Genomic DNA, 18,958 nt, shown 5'->3' with positions numbered 1-18,958 from the left:
TGTGCTTTCTTTCTCACCCCATCTGACTGGAGGAAACCACACAGCCAACTGCAGCTGAACTTCCTGGCCACGGACCCCTTGGCTCCCCAGCAACCAGACCCAGACCAACTGCTGACAACCTCTGTCACACAAGCTGGTGAAAATAGTCACAGCAACCTCTATTCTGACCAGAGATACATTTATCCTAGACTTCTCCTAGTTGGGGAGGGGAGAGGAATGTGTCCAAGATGAAGGGCCTTGAGTTTGGTGTCTAGGGAGGTAGAATGCCCATACCTGGAAGACTCTTGCCCCAAGTCCAGCAGGGGAAACAGGGCCCCAGACGTACCTGCCAGAACCACTGGATCTGCTTGCTGCTCTTGGTGTAGTGCCGATAGATGGCGTTCTTCTGCCAGTCACTCATGTCAATCTCCTGCATGCCACACAGCATGAGCTGCAGGGTGGGGGGTGGGGACTTGTCAGCAAGGCCTCCCACGGCACCTCCTCCTCTCACCATCAGACTCCCAAACTTTCTCACCCTGCCATTGGGCCAGAAACTGTAAAGGCCCTGCTCTTTAAGCATAGGGAAATTAGGCTGAGAATCCAGGTGACACTACCCATCCTGCTTCATCTAGCTTGCTAAAATGTGGGACCTGGTGGGTGACTTTCTGTAGGTATGTGTCATGGAGCTGGGGCACCTTAGAAGCAGTGAGGTCAAGGGCCCACAATCTTTGATACCCACCTCCAGCTCTTTTTCATCAAAATATCTCAACCACTCCAGAGGGGCCACCTCATTGAAGCCATCCAGGAAGGCTTTGGTCTGCTCTTCCACACCTCGGGTGAATCGCCAGTCAGTCAGCAGCCTAAAACCAAAGACGGAGCCCAGGACATGCCTCTAACTGCTGGGCCTCAGACACACCCAGGTAAGGTCTAATGGACTAGACCAAGACACCTAAAGAACCTGAGTGGGAGGTTTGTACACGAGCATTAGACAGCCTGAAGACCAAAACACACTGGACAAGGAAGGTGATGGAGTCAGGAGAGATGGCGGCATCTAAGCTTTTTATTTCTTTAAAAAGTTCCCTGCAGCTGGGAAGCCTCTTGAATCAAAAGAGACCAACCCAGAGCTGGTACCTTAGGCCAGAGGCTCCACACCCCACAGCTCAAGTCATTACGTGACCAACCAAGGCAGGCAGACCTAGGATATTCCTGCAGTCTGTGGGGACTATGGACCTCATGGGGGTGGGAACTTGATCAAACACTATAAACCCAAGAGTAGAATAGATTCCTTCCCCCTGTAACATGCTCCCTCCACCCAGGCTGAGGCTCACATGATATACTCCTCCTTGTTCTCCTCAGTAACTCGGATGTTCTCTCCGCCTTCCTTCAGTTCATGGGTTGTCACCTTGCCCAGGATCTCCATGTCCTGGATGAAGAACAGCTCCAGGCCACACTCATCCAGGTTGTTCTCTCTGGGACACAGGAGGCCAAGGGGAAAATGTCCATCTTACCAAGGTCTGTTCTAACCAGCCTGACTTCTCACTGGGGCCCCCAAGAGGCACTAGGAACTCACAGGTGATCAGGAACCCTGAGGGAGAGAATTCTAAAACTGTCCTACAGAGGACCTAGAAACTTTTATCTCTATAGGCCTTAGAGAGGCTTTGTAGGCACCTAGGAAACCAAGGCCAGGGGTGCCAATCGGCCAATCAGAACCCTGCTCCATCAGCACAGGGCAAACCAGGACTCACTTGATCCAGATAATGGAGTTGTAAAACTCAGGGTCAATAGACTCCAGGTCCCTGAGAGTTGGTCTCTTGTTGAGCATCCGCTTGTAGAAAGGGAGGGTGAAGCCTGTGTCGATGAACTTTCCATGGTACAGAGCCTGGAGAAAGAAGAGGCAGAGCAAAGGGCTTACTTGACTTTCCTGGGATGTACAACAGCTAAGGAGGACTCAGGTATGCTTTGGCTGACCCCTGCCTTCCTCCCCTGAGGACTAACTGCCTTAACTAAAGGGAGACCTGGGAAACAAACACTCTTCTTTTCTTCTTGTTTTAACTTGGACACAGTTAATCACAGGGACGGGCAAAGTAGACCCACTGTCTGCCCAGCACACTAGCCAGGCCACTCCTGCTTCGAGCAAAGGCTTATCCCTATCTCCAGAAAAATTTGTTCCTAACAGCTCCAGGTGGCAGCTCTGGCTTACTGGCACTCTGAGCGGGTGGCACTAGAGGCCAAAAGTAACGCAGACACAGAGAGGCCAGTGAGAACTGGCTGCTGCGGTGGTAAGTCTAGAAGTTTCACTGCTCTGTCCCTGTTGGCTGCTAGGCCAGGTAGGTCTCAGACCCAGGAGGGATGTGCCCATTTCTGGAGCCATTGTCAATGCTTAGCCAGGAACTTCCAGATGATAGGAATGGCCATGTTTAGCAACAGAGCTATAGGTCCCTTGGTAGTCCAGAGAAGGAAGTGTGAGAAGACTTGGGACTTGACATGGAAAAGCTGGCACTGGAGCACAGTAGGACCACAGCTTTACAGGCTCCCTACTCACATGGATCATAAAGGACATGGCATGGCCCCCACCCCCCTCAACCAATAGGCTGAGCCTATATTTCTAGATGACCTCAGTTGCTGGGAACTCCCCTGGCCTTGTACCAGCCAGTTCACCGTGGCTCTGATCTAGGCCCATGCTGATTCCTAACTCCCTTTGAGAAGACCCAAGGTCTCAGTCAGACATCCCCAAAGGTTCCCTCCCTACTGCAACTCATGAAAGATGCAGTGCTTTCAAGAAAAAGGCAGCAGCCAGGCAGTTAGGGCTTTGCTTGGCCCAGTCCCATCCTCTAAGTCCCTATACATGCAGGTGAAGTCCCTAAGCTTCTGTGTAGTAAGTTCTACACTACACAAGAGACCCTGTGATAGCCCCAGGCAGCCAATGTGAAATCTCTCTCTCCCCCACAGCCAATCTAGCTTGTTTTTTCTTCTTCTTAAATTTCCAGGTTAGAAATTATGTGAGGCAGAGAAGAATCACAGTGAGTCCTGGTTGGGGGCAGAACCCTGGTCCACAAGGCTGCTGTTCTGCCCTTCCCAGAGGTCTCAAAAGAGGAAGAGACGAAAGGAGGAATCCCTGGGGGTTACCATGGCGATGAATCTGCCGATAAAGCGGAAGTAGGTGAGGTGGTCAGGGTTGATGGAAGAGGCCGGGTTGATCTGCAGGCAGTAATTGTTCTTCCCAGCATATTCAAACAAACAGTACATAGGGTTGAGCACCTCATGGGACAGGAGGAAAAACCACTCTCTGTGAGGGAAGAGAGGACAGAACAATGGGACCCTCTGCATAGCAGCTGGGGTTCTACTGGGTAAGACCATCTGAATGCATGTGCCCCGGTGTGTGTGTGTGTGTGTGTGTGTGTGTGTGTGTGTGTGTGTGTGTGTCAGGGAGCCAGGCCATCCCAGGTCTCAGGTGCAGAGGACAGCACCTAACGTTGGTGTTCAGGAAAACCTGTGTGTGTTTGCTGTCAGCTCCCTGGGGACAGTTATGGTATCTAGAGCTTCCATGGCAGAGGGGTTCCTCACAGCCAGGGCCGCCATGCATCACTGCAGGGGCTGTGTACCATATGTAAGGTAGTGTTTTAGCACCATAGGCTGGGCTATAGGCTGGGCAGGCAAGAAGGCTCAGCAGGTAAAGGTTCTTGCCTCCAAAGCTGACAGCCCAAGTTCAATCCCTAGAACCCACTTGGCATATGATGAGAACTGAATCCCATCAGTTGTCTTTCTGACCTCCACACATGGTAAATGGCCCATAAGAACCTCTATACACCTATGCCCCAAATAAATAAATAAACAAATAAATATATACATCTATTTATTTATGACAATGACATTTCTGCTCTGTAACAGTTAGTGCCCTGCTCCTGCCCCACCCATTTGGCATGCGGTGCAATGTGAAGAATACAGTAGCACGTTACCAAAAGCTGAACCTGGAACGTTTTGTGATTCATTGGGCCTCTAGAAACCTCATTCCTTCACGCTACCCCACAGGTCCCTCACTTGCACGCTGCCCTCCCTTCACCTTAGACCCTATTAGCGTACCCTAAGCCAAACTTGGATCCATTCATCTCAACTGTCACCCACCCAACAGACGCCTTAGCATCTATCTGCATCCTACATAGAATCCTCAAGCCAGAATCCAGAGTCCTTCAGAGTTTGAGCTAAACAGTCAGGGAACAGAGGTCAAGGGAGCCGGCCCCTGGCTGCTGGGCTGTGTGTGGCTGTGTAGATGGAGTCCTTCGATGCAGAGGGTGCTCCAGTATCCTGTCCGTGGTTCTACCCTGTGGTAGAACAGCATGATGTAACCTACCATAGGGTAAAACCACTGGCAGGACACAGAGAGAGACACACAGGGCGGGAGCCACACCAGATGCCCACCAAGCACAGCCTGGAGAGGTCACCACGGAAAAAAGAACAATTCATCTGCAGGATGGGATCAACACAGAAGACTACACCACCGCAAATAGGATCAGAGGCGGGGGAGCCCAACACCAAGCCAGAAGATATCCCCGCACCACAAGGTCAGCAGGATAAGAGGTTATCACAGCCAACAAGCTCCTTCCCACTGCTAGAACCCTCTGACTGTTGTACGAGGTGATGCTTTCCCACAGAGCTGTTAACTTGTATAGGGTGAGGGCAGCACATTGCTCTGGGTTCTTTCAGGGTTTGTACCAACTGCTTTAATCCTGTTGACTGGTACACATGGCATGCAGCATGGGTGGCAATGCTTAAACACTCCAGATGTGCTCTGAGAAATCTGACTTAACCTGCTCTGGCTGCATCAAGTAGAAGGAAGGCCAGGAGTTGATTTTAAGGGATACTCACAGACCCTAAAAGCTAGCACTGTCCACTGATACAATGCCAGGTTGTTTTAACTATAGAAAAATGGCATGTAGGCTGGCAAAGAACCGCACACCATGGCCCTCCCCAAGAAGCCTCTAGCATCCCCATAATCTAATAACCAAAGGGCTGAGGCCTGACCCTGACTCACAGCTTACTGGTATTACCAGAGAAATTTATCAAGGGATTTTCTTCTTCTTTTTGGGAACAGGGTCTCGTGAGACCCATGATGGCATTAGACTCACTGTGCAGCCAAGGACAACCCCGAGCTCTGATCCTTCTGCTTCTATCTCTCAAATGCTACAATTATAGGCATGAGCTACTGTGCCTGATTACGGGGTGCTGGGGAACAAACCCAGGGCGGGCAGGGTAGACAAGCATCCTATCTTAGCTGAGCTATACCTGCAACCCAAGAGATTACTGTGAGCATCATGCCAGTGCCCTTCCTGTTGATGCAGGAGAACTCAAGGAAAGAACAGCATCAAGGAGGTAGCTTTCTCCACACGGGCCCTGAAGCCAGGGACATGGGTTAGAGGATAGCCCTTTGGGCACCCTGGCTCACCTGGCGATGCCGCCGTAGTCCAGGCCCTCCTCACCACGCATGATGATGTAGAGCCGGCGGCGCAGGTCGTAAGGTTTCATGTTCATAATCTGGGGAGACAGGGCATCCGGCCATCCTGCCCCTGACCCCAGCACAGAAGGCAGGGATGTGGGGGCAGGGGACGCTATCTAAGGCTTACTGTCTAACAGGTATGGTCACTGATACTTATGCCATGAGACAGGGCTGGGTGATAGAAGGAAGCCTGCTTGCCCAGGATCCTGGCATCAGGAATATTCTCTAACCTGTTGGAAAGAATCCTCAAAGAGAGTCTGCCTGGAAACGCTGATCTTCACGTGGCTGGGTAGGGCATTTGACTGAAAAGGAAAGGGAAAGTCTTACCAGGGCTTCTCAAGGGTGCCCACTCAAAGGGCTCTTCCAGCCGTGATGACACGGCCCCGTCCCCAGGATTAGAAGCCTGCTCCTTCAAGACAAACAGCTCAGGGTGGGGCAAGCGTCTCGCTCCTATGTAAGGCACCCCACCCCCAGCAGTGTGTATACGGAGCTGGGGGACCGACCCCGCAGCAGTCTGCAGCCCCGCCCCACACGAGCCCCCGAGCAGCACTCACGTGGCAGAGGAAGCGGAACTGGTGATACTTCCACCGGAAACTTCGCTCATAGGCACCAGGCGAGCCCTGCTTTGTCCTGGAGACGGTAGAGGATACGCAGGACTATTTGATTCCTTAGACAATTCAACAGTCCACTTCCGAGGGCCCTAGGGGAAGCGGATGCTCTGCTCCAAGAATTTAAAGAGGAGTAAAGCAAGACACAGGAAGGGACCACCACTGACTCACAGATGTGGAGACAATGCCCTGGGCCCATCCCTTAGTGGTGACATCCACATCAGTTCTAGAGGGCAGTGGTTAGCACAGCACATATACACACACGCATGTACAGACCCCTCTTCCCTGGGTAGCTTCAGGACAGACTGGGGCCTGCTAGGGGACAGGCTGGGTATAAAGGTCCTTACCCTGACTCGAACCCTGGGCGAGGATCCTTAAAGGTGGTAGTGCGGGTGTTGTGATCCACAAAGTACCGCACGCCCTCGCTGGTGTACTTCATCTCCCACCCTGGGGGCAGGGCTGGCTCCTGTATCATTCTGAAAACAGAAAGGGGGTATTGGCTGCCCTGTGAGTGGAGGCTGTGTTCTCCAAAGTTCTACTTTGTCTTTGCTTTTTCTAGGCTCTGCAGAGCCTTCCATGGGGGAAGGGACACCTTAAGGCTATACACCCGGTGAGAACCAAGTTGTGAGAAAATGGGTCATGTATAAAAGGGCCCATTTACTATGGGGCTAAAATGCCAGTTCTCAGCATAAGCATCAGTGTTCACTAGCAAATTCTGAGACTCTACATGTCCCTGTCCTGCTTCTAAGGGGCAAGAGTACCCTTGGTGTTTTGACAATCGAGTTCTCAGCACCTACCTATGCCATCGTCCCAGGCCCCTTCACCCACTAGGAAGGTATGGCATGCTCTTGGGTCCTGAAGCTCTTGGGTATAAGGCCTAAGGGTTGCCCAATGTGTACCATGAGGCAAATGTAAAAGCCATTTGGCCACAGCTGTAATTGCACAGAGCCCTCAGTCCATCCCTCATGGCCCCTCGGCCTGAGTCCTCACCCCTGCGTCCGCGGGTCCTCCCATTGGGTAGTGCGTGTGTTGTGGTTCACGTAATACACCCGGCCATTGTCCTGCCTCTTCTCTGCCACAGGAGAAGAAGAGAGAGTGCAGTCAGATTCAAACAGCTTATCCCTTGGTCTGCTGCCTGTGGGATGGGCTAGCATTTCTGTCCCTATCAACAGCCTGCTACAGAAGGTTAAGAGGAGAGAACTTGGCCCACTCACACTTGCCACTGGGGAAAAAAACCAAAGAGCCTTTCCCTGTTGCAGGACAGGGGAAGGAGCCATCCATTCCCAACTCTGGTTGCTTGGCCTGGTAGGAGGAGGGTGGCGTTGAGGTCTATAGTCCCTGCAGAGCCAGGGACGTGGCTGCATCCATCTATGTGCACCTTGCCTCCCTGACAGCTTCCTCTCAGCCTCAGAGAGTAGGAGGGAGGGTGGCCCACCAGCTCTAGGTGGGCAGAAAAGGCCAGAGGTGAGCGCCAACAAGACCGCCTTCCCAGGAAGTGCCTGGGCCCCAAAGCTGTTTCTGTCCTGGCAATAAGCAGTACTAACAACTCCCACTCTCCCACCCTGACACAGGGAAATGAAAGAACAATGAGAATTAGTTTCAGGAGCTAGAAGAACCTAAAAACTGAAAGGGGAAAGGAATGGGGAGCCCACTAGCAGCCCCTGCTGCTCCCAGAACCACTCAGGACAGTTATCTGAGGTCTGCTCTTCGGCTCTGCCTGACCTGCTGTCTCACAGTGAGACTTTATCAATAGACTTTTGTCAACCCAATCCTCACAAAGCCAGGAAAACAAAAGGAAAAAAGATCAGGAGGTGGCTAGAGCCTTTACAGATGGTCAGTCCCCAGCTAGTGAGTATGTCTGGCCTTGGAGAGCAGTCCCAGCCCAGCTCCCACCCTGAGGTTTTTGAGGACTGGCTGCCGAAGCTCAGGAGCCACCGCTATAAACTACATCCTCCATGCATGCGGCTGAGCCAGGGGCCAAAGCCAAGACCAGTAACAAAGCAGGGTGACCAGTGCAGTGGGTCTGAGCCGTTGGCCACTTTGCTTCAAGTTGCTACAGCATGGAGGCCCACGTACCCACCAGCAGCCTTCAAAGAATAGTTGGTAGCACAGGGATGGGGAGAGTTGTCTGTGAACATAGCAGCACCAAGTTTTACAGGCAAAGGGACTTGGAAACATTTGTCACATGTTAAGACTGTTCAGGAGCAGACAGAGCTCTAAAGTGGATGTGTCCCAACCCTCCCCGAGACTGTAGTTGGGGAGAGCCATAGGGGCTCCTTGGAGGAGACAATAACACCTTGAGACCTCAAGCCAAATGGAAGACCAGCAGGCTCCGCGTTGTAAGTCTTCTCTTTTGGCCTTGGTTTTCCACTCTTCTAACTGTTTTGGAGGAAGCAGACCCTGCTATAGGCCTGAGACCCCAACCCAGAACCGCAGACACCGTGTTCTTGTCACAGCGTTTTCTTCCAACTCTTGCATTCACTCTTCTACCTCAGCCTCACAGCGCTACAAGTGCAGGCAAGTGCCGCCACACCCAGCCTAAAGCGTTCTTTTCTCACTTGTGGAGCATGTCTGCTTTTCTGACGACACAGAAACAGCACTGACCCCAAGCAGGACTGACTCCTCTTTTCTTACCTCACATGCTCACACACTTCACCCCTGTGAACTATCTTCAAGTTTCCACAGCTCCCTCCATGGTGACTGTCATTTAACAAGACCGCTACAGAGGAAGTGCAGTTGATGGAGAGGCACTGACTGCCTGTGTACCACTAAAAACACACTCCAATCTGGACTTCAGTCACAAATGCACTCTCGCCGCTCATGTCAGGATCCCCAAGTTCTGCTCTCATGTTTGACCTGCTAATCTTTGACATGCCAGTAACCTTACACTGGGGGCCAGGGCCATCCATCTATGTGCACGGGGATTGCCTAGTTAAAATCAAGAACCCACAGGCTTTTACTAACCAATATTTCCTGCTAGGACAGGGGAGCCTCTTGGTACTCTGGAATGCACAAAGAACTCACTGATACTCTAGGGGAGCTGCAGAACCTCTTAAGTTACTGCCAGGGAACAGCTGTCTGCATCGAGATCTAGCCCCAAAGTAGCACATCCTGGAGATGCCCTTGATATCACTGTCAGCGTCCCAGTGGCACTCCCTACTCACGCAATAGCATCTGTGAGCACCACCAAACCAGCACTTATGTCTCCCGATGCCCGACCAAGACCTTAAACCCAACAACTTGCTTGCTCCTGTCAAAGCTGCTCTCTTTGGCATCAGGGACCAAATCCTGCCCAGCTCAGAAAGCTGCAGAATTCCCTGGGTTTTGCTATTTCTAAGGACACCGTTTTTTTTCTTTTCTTTCTTTTTTGTACAATACTGCTTCCTAAAATAGCCATGAAGCTTACAGTCTCTCCCAAGTCATGGATGTCTGGACCTTAATGGATGCCCATGCCTTAACTCTTGGCAAGTCATACCCAGGACCTGGGATGGGTGAGGAGTGGCTGCTGATGACAAGGGATGTCCAGCCACTGAGCAGCAGTGCTACACTCTCAGGACTGTCAACCAGTGGGCAACTCTGCACCCCTGTGGTCTCATTCACAACGGGACCATGAGCAAAGTAGTTGACACTACTCAAAATTAGGCTGGTGTCCATCCTCCGGTGGCTCAACTGCAAAGAAGAAGTCCTGTTAAGACAGCGACCTGAATCAATGTCAGACAGAAAGAAGTCTGCATGGACATGAGACACGCCAAAGTATCTGGGATTTGGTAGATTCCTGAGTCACCACCCTGAGACTCAGGACTCAGGACTCAGGACTCAGACACAACAGTCCCCCAGCTGCTTGGAGAACTCTTTTTTTGGGGTTACACAGCTCCCTCCATTAGCTGTGGCAGGTAACTGTGGCACAGGCGAACCCTGCTGGCTTTACCACTGCCATCCTTCCAAGTGGGTGTTTAAGTGCACAGGTTTAAGTGCTAGGAAAGCCTGAGGGATAGACAGCACATGCAGGAGATGGGGACATAATGGTATGGCTGCAAACAGAAGGCCAACAACGCAATACTTACCCCAGCCAGGCGGGAGGGGGCCCAAGGGATCATGGTCAGTCGAAGCACTCGAAGACTAAACACAAGAAATAGTAGAACACAGAAGTTAAAAAAAAAAAAAAAGGACGACTCAGGTTAAAAATAAACGGATCAATAGAAGTAAAAAGCCAAAGACTTACTTCCACATTTTAGCCCTTAGCAAAGAATGTAGCGGGACCTCAGACAGCATCTGCTCCTTTAAAGTCTTTGTTTAAGAAAAACCAGAAAAAGAATTCTATGCACCCCAAGAGGACTAGGAACAAACAGGGAGAGCAAGTGGGGTTAGAGGTGCCCCTAGGATGGTGGGCAAGAGCTCTAGGCAGAAGCCAGGTCTGAGCATGGCAGGAAGGCTCAGAGCAAGCTCCCCGCCAGCTCACTGCCGACCTCTGCTCAGCTCAGCGGCCAAGGCAACTGAAATCCTCACCACCTCCAACTTTCTCCAAGAACCACACACAGGAGGGGAAAAAATACCGCAGGCCTTTCCAATGAAATCATTCCCACAAGCCCTGCCCACGCCCAGGGCTTCCTGGCTGGGGCTGGGCCCTCCTCCCACCACCTCCCTCCTGGGTGTGCAGCATCCACCCAGACTGAGGGCACTTTCATGCCCAAGCCCCTCACCTCCCCCAGAAGTGTTTTCCTTCCCCTTCACAAAGCACCTTTATTCTTCCCCTGCCTGAACCTGAAGTTGTTCAGTGTTCTGTGTTTGCCTGTCTGGGAGGTGGAGCTGGAGCTGATGAAAGAGAAGGGGGAAGGGGCTCCAGGACTTCAGGGTCACTATTTACACTAGCGCCCTTCAGCCTGTTACTGCTTCAAGGTCCCAAGGGAAGGGCTGCAATAGACGGAGAGTCCTCGCAGGCTTCGAGAAGCAGGCAGTACACTGTCAAAACCTTCATAGTTAAATAAAACAACGATTGTTTTACTCCGTCCTCTCCCCCACTCAAGCATTTTTATTTCACTTACTAGAATTTAATCGTCATATTAGGGGATCAAGTTCTAAGTGCAGACTTCAGGCTGCAGACCTGGCTGGCTCCGTCTGGGATGACAGAGCCACACACACCGGCAGCAGGATGAATGAGGCTCAGTCTGGCCGTGGGGCTCCACTGCCAGCCAGCCCCACTACAGCCTCCCTCTACCCCAAGCTGAAGGGACAGAGAAACTTTCTTCCCAAGGTGGCAGCACAGACTCCTCTTCCAAGTGAATCAGTAAGTCCTGAAACCATAGGTTCCTTTATGGGATAGGGCCCCTTTCAGTAGAGGGCTTCCTGCCAAACGGCACAAAGGAAGCCCTGCAAAGTCGGGGAGCCGGCCTCGGCTTGATGCCCATTGCCAACTCCATCCCAACTCCAATCTGCCTCAATACTGAAGCCCAGTTCACATTGGGCTTCTGGGTGTGCCTAGGTACTGGAAGGGTGGGTGCGGGGAGACTTAGCACCTCAGAACACCTCTTGCTAGTTAGGGTGCAAGTGTCTTCATGGAAGCGCTTAGCAGCAGCAGAAGCTGAAGAACGAAGAGGAAACACAAGAATCCATCAGATACCAACCAAACCAGGGTCAGTGCTGAGCAACAGGATGAGTGCAGCTTTCAGGCTACCCCAGGGTTCACCCGTGCTAGGGGAATGCACTCATCCCTGAGCACGGGCCCAGCCTGCAACTGAAACAAGCCAGGTGTGGTGGGGCACACCTTTGAGCCCAGAGGTAAATGGGTCTCTGTGAGTTCAATGCTAGCCTGGTCTACATAGCAAGGTCCAGACCATCCAGGCTATGTAGAGAAACCCTGCCTCAAAACAACAACAAAAGAAAACCAGAGAGGAGGAGAAAGAAGAGGCAGTTGGCTTCAGGCTCTTTGGAATGTGTAGATAATGTATAACGTAGCCCAGGGTTTAGCAGGATACCAGTTGGTAGTAACAGATTTGGCCAGCTTCTACTCACCCTCTACTTAACTTTACGACCAGGTCAAGAGGCCTTTACCAATGGCACAGAACTTGGAACCAAAATATTCATCAGCCTCTTTTGCCTTGAAATGAAGTCTCTCTGTATAGTTCAGGCTGGGTTCAAACTTGGGCTCAAATGACCTCCTTAACTCAGCTTCCTAAACATGGGACTACAGCTGTGGATGCTGTACCTAGCTAAGACCCTTAGCTTATCCTTGCTATTTTTGGTTTACTTTTGTTGTTTCTATCCCAAACATTATATGATGCTGGGTCTCCTTCACTGCAGTGGGTCCTTACTGAATTTCCTGGTAACCTCCATATCAGCTCCACTCATCACACCCTCAGTCTGTAGGAAGGACAGAGAAGAAAAGACAGAGAGGGGGGCTGGAGAGATGGCTCAGTGGTTAAGAACACAGACTACTCTTCCAGGGGTCCTGAGTTCAATTCCCAGCAACCACATGGTGTCTCACAACCATCTGTAATGGGATCTGATGCCCTCTTCTGGTGTATCTGAAGACAGCTACAGTGTACTTATATATAATAAATAAATAAACCTTAAAAAAAAAAAAAGACAAGAAGAGACAGAGAGGGAAGGAAGGGATGAGACCGGAGAACCCGACAAAAGCAATGAATACAATGGTGACTTTACTGTTACAGCTAAAGTGGATCACAGGACTTTTTTGAGTAGTTTTTTTATCAGGTACATTTTACAACTCAAATCATAAGAAAAGGAAGGGTACAGAAGTGAAGGGAAGGGGTTGGGGATTTAGCTCAGTGGTAGAGCGCTTGCCTAGCAGGCGCAAGGCCCTGGGTTCGGTCCCCAGCTCCAAAAAAAGAAGAAAAAAAAAAGTGAAGGGAAAACAATAAATAAAGCTTTTCTCATGACCAGAAAACTCCAAGCAAATCCCCACACCTTCAGCGGGGAACCAAATGCTCCTTCTCCTCATCAGCCCTGAGGGTGCAAGTGTGTTCCACAGAGAAGAGCTGGAAAGGCATATAGACAGGGCAAGGGGACTGATGCCAGAGGAGAGCCCCTGGAAGTGCAGGTACCTTGGAGAGACAAGGTAGTGTCCTCCATAGTCAGAGACAGATGTGACTGTGAACCCATCCAGGGAACATCCAGGGCTGGAGGTCCAGGACGAGCCCTGAGCCAGAAAGCTCATGTGAGGTCAACTCCCTCTGGGACTAAGTACAAAGTCCCAGGAATATTTTGAGATACAAACTCAGAAATAAAGAATGTCTAGCAAGCACAGCCGAGGGCAGGGAAGCCTTGAGGAAGGCCAGAGAGTGCAGAGAAGAAGGTGGGCCTCATGTCTGCAGGATGGACCTAATGGACCAGAGCAAACTCCAGGTGCCTGTGACGTGGTCCACAGCAGGAAGCACAGAACAACCTGGGTTGCACTGTAGACCCCAGCTCCCTCCACGTCAGCACAGGAGGACATGGCGGAATGAAGACCGAGGTGTCACACAGACAGTGCCTGTGGGACAGGCTGGGTGCTGGTGCAGTGACGTATGGGTGACACTGCTGGTGTCCTCAGTGGACCACAACAGGAACACAACACAGGGCAAAAGGGGCTGGCCAGGGCAAAGCGAGCCAAAACATAGGCATGCTAAGTCAGAGCAGCAAAGGCACCTGAGGCAGTTAAAAAACAACCACTAGAAATATAGAGAACAGGAATCAGGGAACGTGGAGAAGGAACAGGTACATGGAGGCAGGCCCAGGAAGGGAAGGCAGGAGCCCGCAGTCTGAATGGCCTTGACTCCCGTTTTAAACTGTATTTCATGTTCTTTAAAGTGCAGCAAAGAACAAGATCTCAGTTTAAGCCCAGCAAGAGGAGGAGCGGGAGGTGATGGGGGTGCTGCTAGCACAGTGTCAGTTCTTACTCTTCCTAGTGAAATCCTGGGCCAAGGCCAAACCCCAAAATAACTGTATGAATATAAGCCTTCTTACTTGTAACCAGGACATGGCACCATAGCAAACAAGAGGGAAAACCAAAGGCAGGAGAAACCCAAGAGGACATTTAGAGAAGACCAAAGGGGGGTGGGGGAGGCTCCATCATGTCTTTTTTCAGTACATCTTCCATTTCACAGAAACAAGATGACTCTCCCAGTACACGGAGAGCCTCCACATCTGCAGCTAAGCCACGAGAACCATCCCATGATACTCTAAAAGAACAATGCTTTTGCATTTAAGTTGCACCTCTCAAGATGCTCCCCCTCCCAAATCAGACATCTACCCTGAGGTCTTGCTAAAATGAGAGAGGTGGGCAAAAAGAAAGCCTGCAAAAAGACCAAGCAGAAGTGAAGCCAGAACTCTTCCGGTCCTCTAGACAACCTGTGAAAGAACCCGAAGTCTGGGCAGAGATCACTTTCAGAAAAAGACCAAGGGGAGGTGGTGGTGGTGCTGCCACAGGCCTTCCCGGTTTGGGAGCCAAGACCACTCATGGCAACAGAGACATCGAACCCAGCACACTGGCACACTGGGCAGAGGCAGGACATGGAGTTGCTAAGTTACAAACTTGAGAAATCTTGCTGTGATGAGTGAAGTCTGTCTCGGCAGCACGGACATCTCTGGCCACCCCTTTCTCCTGCTCAGCAAGGGTCTACACCGTGTGTGGCTGCAAACACTGCAGGAGTCACCCCACTCTTGGCAGGCTCCTGCCCTCTCACCTGGTAGAGGAATCTTTGGCTGAAGTGCTGCATGGCCCCCTGCAGCTGATTCCGCTGTGACTGCCACTGCTCATAGTTCCGCACGTACTCAGCAGTCGGGCGCTGCCAGGTGGTTGTCCGGGTGTTGTGGTCCACGTAGTAAAACCTCCCTCGGGGGTCTGTGCGCTTTTCCCATCTGGAAACAAGGAGCTCATACTGAGTGGGTGACCTCACCATCCTTGCTGCCCCCTCCCCCCAATTCTGAAACTGTTCGGAATGTCTTGCAAGGAGTTGAATTGCTTGGGCCATGAGGATATATGGCCTATGCTGGGACAATCAAAGTGAATCTCAGGATATTTGCTTAAAATTTGGGGAGGGGGGAGATTAACAGTCTTCTGCCTCTTCTGAATGTGTGAGAAAGCACATATCCAACAGCTGATGGCCCAGTAGAGAGCAGGACAGAAAAAACAGGAGAAAAGATGGTCTTCAGCCACAAGGCCCCGGGCTCACTCGAAGTCAGCATCTAAGGTCTTCCATCACGTGAGCCGAAAACTCCCTGTCAGTCAGTCTGGGGATTGGTTTGTGGGTTTCCCAGAAAGGGTCTCACTGTGTAGTCTAGTTTGTAACTCACTCTAGATTCATGCTGGCCTTGACCTCAGACATCTTCCTGCTTCTGGCTCCTGAGTGCTGGGATTAAAGGTGCACGCTACCATGCCTAACTTTGGGTAGCATTTTTTGTGCTTTATTTCTCTAACAGGATAGGTGACTTCTCGGTGTCATTAATGTCTTGGGCATCCCTCTCCCACACCCTCCCTCTAAAGCAGACAGTTGTATGTTTACAACACTCTGCTCTGCATTGGTGTCCCAAGTCATCTTACCCTTTCTTCCCCAGAGGACTTCCAATGGACTCTGGGTTGGGTCCAGTGTATGCTGTGAGCTGCACCCACCCTTTCTCCTGGGTTGGCTAGCTCTCACATGGTGAGGTAAATCACACTACTTTCTGAGTAAAGGCTCCAAAGTCAAATTGCTGAAACCCAGCATATCTGAGGAGGCCTTTATTCTGTCCTCCACAGCAAATGTTAAAGTGACAGGAAGCCATTTTCCATCCTGTAGAGTGGGACAACCCACTCTACAGCTGCCGTGGCATTACTGACTTCCAATCCTTTCTGTGTACCCCGTTTTCTCCCTCTGGAAGCTTCCAACATCTTTTCTTGGCACCCTGAAATTCCGTCAGAGGTGGCCTGGGTGGGTCATTCTTTATTCTCCAGGCTGAGCTCCATTAATCTGCATACCACACGTCCGCTTTGGTAATCCTTTATTTTTTTGAGAGAGAGTCTCACTATGTAGCTGTGGCTGTCTCGAAACTCAGTATGTAGACCAAGATCTGCCTCTCGAGTGCTGGGATCAAAGGGGTGTGCCATCATGTCTAGTTCTTTTTCTTCTTTAAACATTTTTTATATTACATTTTATTTAAAGTGTGTGTGTGTGTCATGCACACAAATTTGTGCATGTATGTGTGCATACCAGAGTGTACATGTGCATGTATGGTAGTTGGGGGGTTAAGTTTCAGGAGTCAGTGGGTTCCAAGGATTGAACTAAGGTTGCCAAGTCGAGTGGCCAGCACTTTGACCCATTTTGCCACCTCCAGTTCTGATATTTTTTTTTTTATTTTTGTTGTAACAGTCACTTCCTATTCTCTGTTGTTTGTTCTCTCTTGCTAGGACTCATACTTGGGGACCAGGTTCCCTAAACTCATCTTCTAATTTAATTTTCATGTCTCCAAACATTCTAATGTATTTGGGTTTTCTTTTTGGGTTTTTTGTTTTGTTTTATTTTTGACATAGTATCATGCAGTCCAGGCTTCCAACCCATCATGGGTTGAATGCTGATCCTCCTGCCTCCGCTTCTTATGAACTGAGATCACGGGGCTGGACTGTTGATTCATGAGTGGTTAAGACCACTTGTTCTCACAGAAGACTCAGATTCAAGTCCAGCACCCACACGGCAACTCATCATTGTCTGTATCTCCAGTCCTGGGGATCTGACACCTTCCCAGGCAAACACTCATACACAGAAAGTAAGAACATGCAAACAGGAGCTGAGATTACAAGTGTGACCCACTGAAGCAGGCTTCGGTTTTCCTCTCTGCATGTTTCTTTTACAGGCTCCTGCTCAGTGCATGGTCTGTTTCATGATCCTCTGTTCTTATGCCCAGACTGTATTTTAATTTTCTCCCAAACCGTTGAGGATATTAATTAAAACTCAGAAGCTAGGCTTATGGATCATGCCTGTAATCCCAGGATTCAGGAAGCTGAGACAGGAGAATCACTGTGAACTCAAAGCCAATATTGATCATCATAAACAACAACAATTTAGTTTTTCTTTTTCTTCTCTGGGGTGTGGGGTGCTCCCTGTGTGTTAATACTCAGTCCCTCCACGCCTGTCTGCTGCTTCTGTGTTGTACAGTGCATCTGGAACCAGGAGCAGGCTGAGTGCTCGTGTGGGAGCTGCAGGCAGGCTTGTCTTCACTGAGGCACAGGCTTGGCTAGGCCGTGCACAGGCCCTTGAATGTCAGTCTGCAGTTCTCTTCCTGCAGACTGGCCAGTTTCTCCAACAAAAATACCCTCTAGTCTTTATCCTAAGGCATGGTTTCTTCAGTTTACTCCTACAGATATGGCTGAACCTCAAGACTGATCCAGTTCTCTGAGAAGCTTTTCAAGGCTAATAACAGCCACAGCAGTGTATGTATGTTTGTGTGTATGTACATGTGGCAGGAAGTATGTGCTCAGACATGCATGTGAGGCAGCAGAATGGGAGTGATGACTGACAACTGGAGACTTACATGGCTCTTGCAAAAACAACAACAAAAAGCCAAGAGGGGATCTCCAGGTTTTCATCTCATCCCATACTCAGGTCTTTAGAGATCTGTGCTGTAAAACAAATAGATTATTAGTGCTGCAGGCTCTCTCAGCTCTAGCACTGCCTGTCAGCAAAGACACTTTGGTCAACATCTCCTGTGTGCTGTCTGTCTGTCTCCCTCTTCCTCTATTCCCTTCATTCTTCTGTGAACTCTCTGATCTCTTGGCCTCCACCTCTTATGCTAGCCCCACAAACATGTGCTACCATGCCGGGCTATCTCCTATTTTTGACCATTTGTGCTTTTCCTAAAATAAATGTCTTACCACTTAGCAGCTTCTCAGGAAGAATGGGATAAATACATGCCCAGTCTACATGCTTCCCTGGAAGTCCTCCACTACTGTGAATTTCAAACTTCCTTTTTAAGATGTGTGTGTACATATGAGTGCACTTGGAGGACAGAAGAGGGTCCTGGACCCCTGGAGCTGTAGTTACAGTGAGCCACCTGACACGGTGGTTGGACCTGCATTCTGCTCTTCTGAAGAATGCTCTCAGCTGTGCCATCTCTAGTTCCAAATGTCAGACTTCTAAGCTGGCTGACTCCACAATTTACTCCCCATTAAGGCCTTGTACGAAGTCATGATCACTTAAGAACAAAGCCATGTCTGAGGGCTCAGCCCGCCTGTTCACTTCGGCTCTGCTGGGCACGCCCGGAACATATGGTTTTATTCAAGCCTCCCTCTCCTTGTACCATTCCCTACACACTATTTATATGCCCACGTGCACACAGGATGCCACTGATACCATCCGCCTGCTCTTATGACTTTAAACCTTCCTACACCGTCTGTGAGGCTCTAAGGCTCATCTGACACTGATGTTCTAAAGCAATCCTCCCATCCCACCCCACACACACCTCTCCCCCCTCTGCCTAGCTCTGTTCTGAGCACTGATCAAGGCTGACCAAAGAGTATACAATGCAACCTTGGCTACCAGGTCCAATATTCATGCTCCTGAAGAAAGGCCTGGGCTGCATGTATGTTGCCATGGATTTGCTATAACAACATGACTGTTATAGCAAAGGACTCATAAAGTGAGTCCTGTGACCCAATCTTGTTTCTTACCCAGTAGATCTGATGGGATAATGGTTTTATTTGATGTTCTAAGGCCAATATGGTTGTGGCCATATCTCACACTGCCCTGGGCAGAGACTTCACTCATTAAGTGTGTTCAATGTCTATGTTTTTTCTGTGTTTCTTACTATACAAGGAAGCAAGAGCCCTTCACTTAAAATTCTACGAGAACTTGATGGGCATCTCCCAGGAGCACATTAAAACTATCTTGAGGAACTAGGATGGAGCTAGGTT

General features: G+C 50.2%; 1 protein-coding gene and 1 non-coding gene across 3 annotated transcripts in view; both read right to left on the bottom strand.

Annotated features, from left to right (window-relative positions):
- The window catches only part of Wwp2 (WW domain containing E3 ubiquitin protein ligase 2), a 124,405-nt gene that overhangs the window by 1,309 nt on the left and 104,138 nt on the right, over nucleotides 1-18,958 (bottom strand). Inside the window, exons 10-21 of one of the 2 annotated variants that reach the window (NM_001106184.1) lie at nucleotides 14,760-14,934; nucleotides 10,143-10,197; nucleotides 7,069-7,150; nucleotides 6,426-6,554; nucleotides 6,025-6,100; nucleotides 5,701-5,772; nucleotides 5,420-5,508; nucleotides 3,106-3,265; nucleotides 1,725-1,858; nucleotides 1,308-1,448; nucleotides 719-839; nucleotides 326-430 (exon numbers count right to left, since the gene is read on the bottom strand). In NM_001106184.1, coding sequence (NP_001099654.1) covers nucleotides 326-430; nucleotides 719-839; nucleotides 1,308-1,448; nucleotides 1,725-1,858; nucleotides 3,106-3,265; nucleotides 5,420-5,508; nucleotides 5,701-5,772; nucleotides 6,025-6,100; nucleotides 6,426-6,554; nucleotides 7,069-7,150; nucleotides 10,143-10,197; nucleotides 14,760-14,934 — 1,339 coding nt within the window. Of the gene's footprint in view, nucleotides 1-325; nucleotides 431-718; nucleotides 840-1,307; nucleotides 1,449-1,724; nucleotides 1,859-3,105; nucleotides 3,266-5,419; nucleotides 5,509-5,700; nucleotides 5,773-6,024; nucleotides 6,101-6,425; nucleotides 6,555-7,068; nucleotides 7,151-10,142; nucleotides 10,198-10,300; nucleotides 14,612-14,759; nucleotides 14,935-18,958 lie in introns of those variants that run through there. The other variant, XM_039097630.2, reaches the window with a different exon arrangement.
- Nucleotides 4,268-4,366, bottom strand: Mir140 (microRNA 140). Its single transcript, NR_031779.1, has one exon. It is a non-coding gene; the product is annotated as a microRNA 140 (primary transcript).

Source organism: Rattus norvegicus, chromosome 19, assembly GCF_036323735.1.
Source record: "Rattus norvegicus strain BN/NHsdMcwi chromosome 19, GRCr8, whole genome shotgun sequence".
In the NCBI taxonomy this organism is placed as follows: Eukaryota; Metazoa; Chordata; class Mammalia; order Rodentia; family Muridae; genus Rattus; species Rattus norvegicus.
Note: the sequence above shows the minus strand (reverse complement) of the source record. Positions and strands in the feature narration are given on the sequence as shown.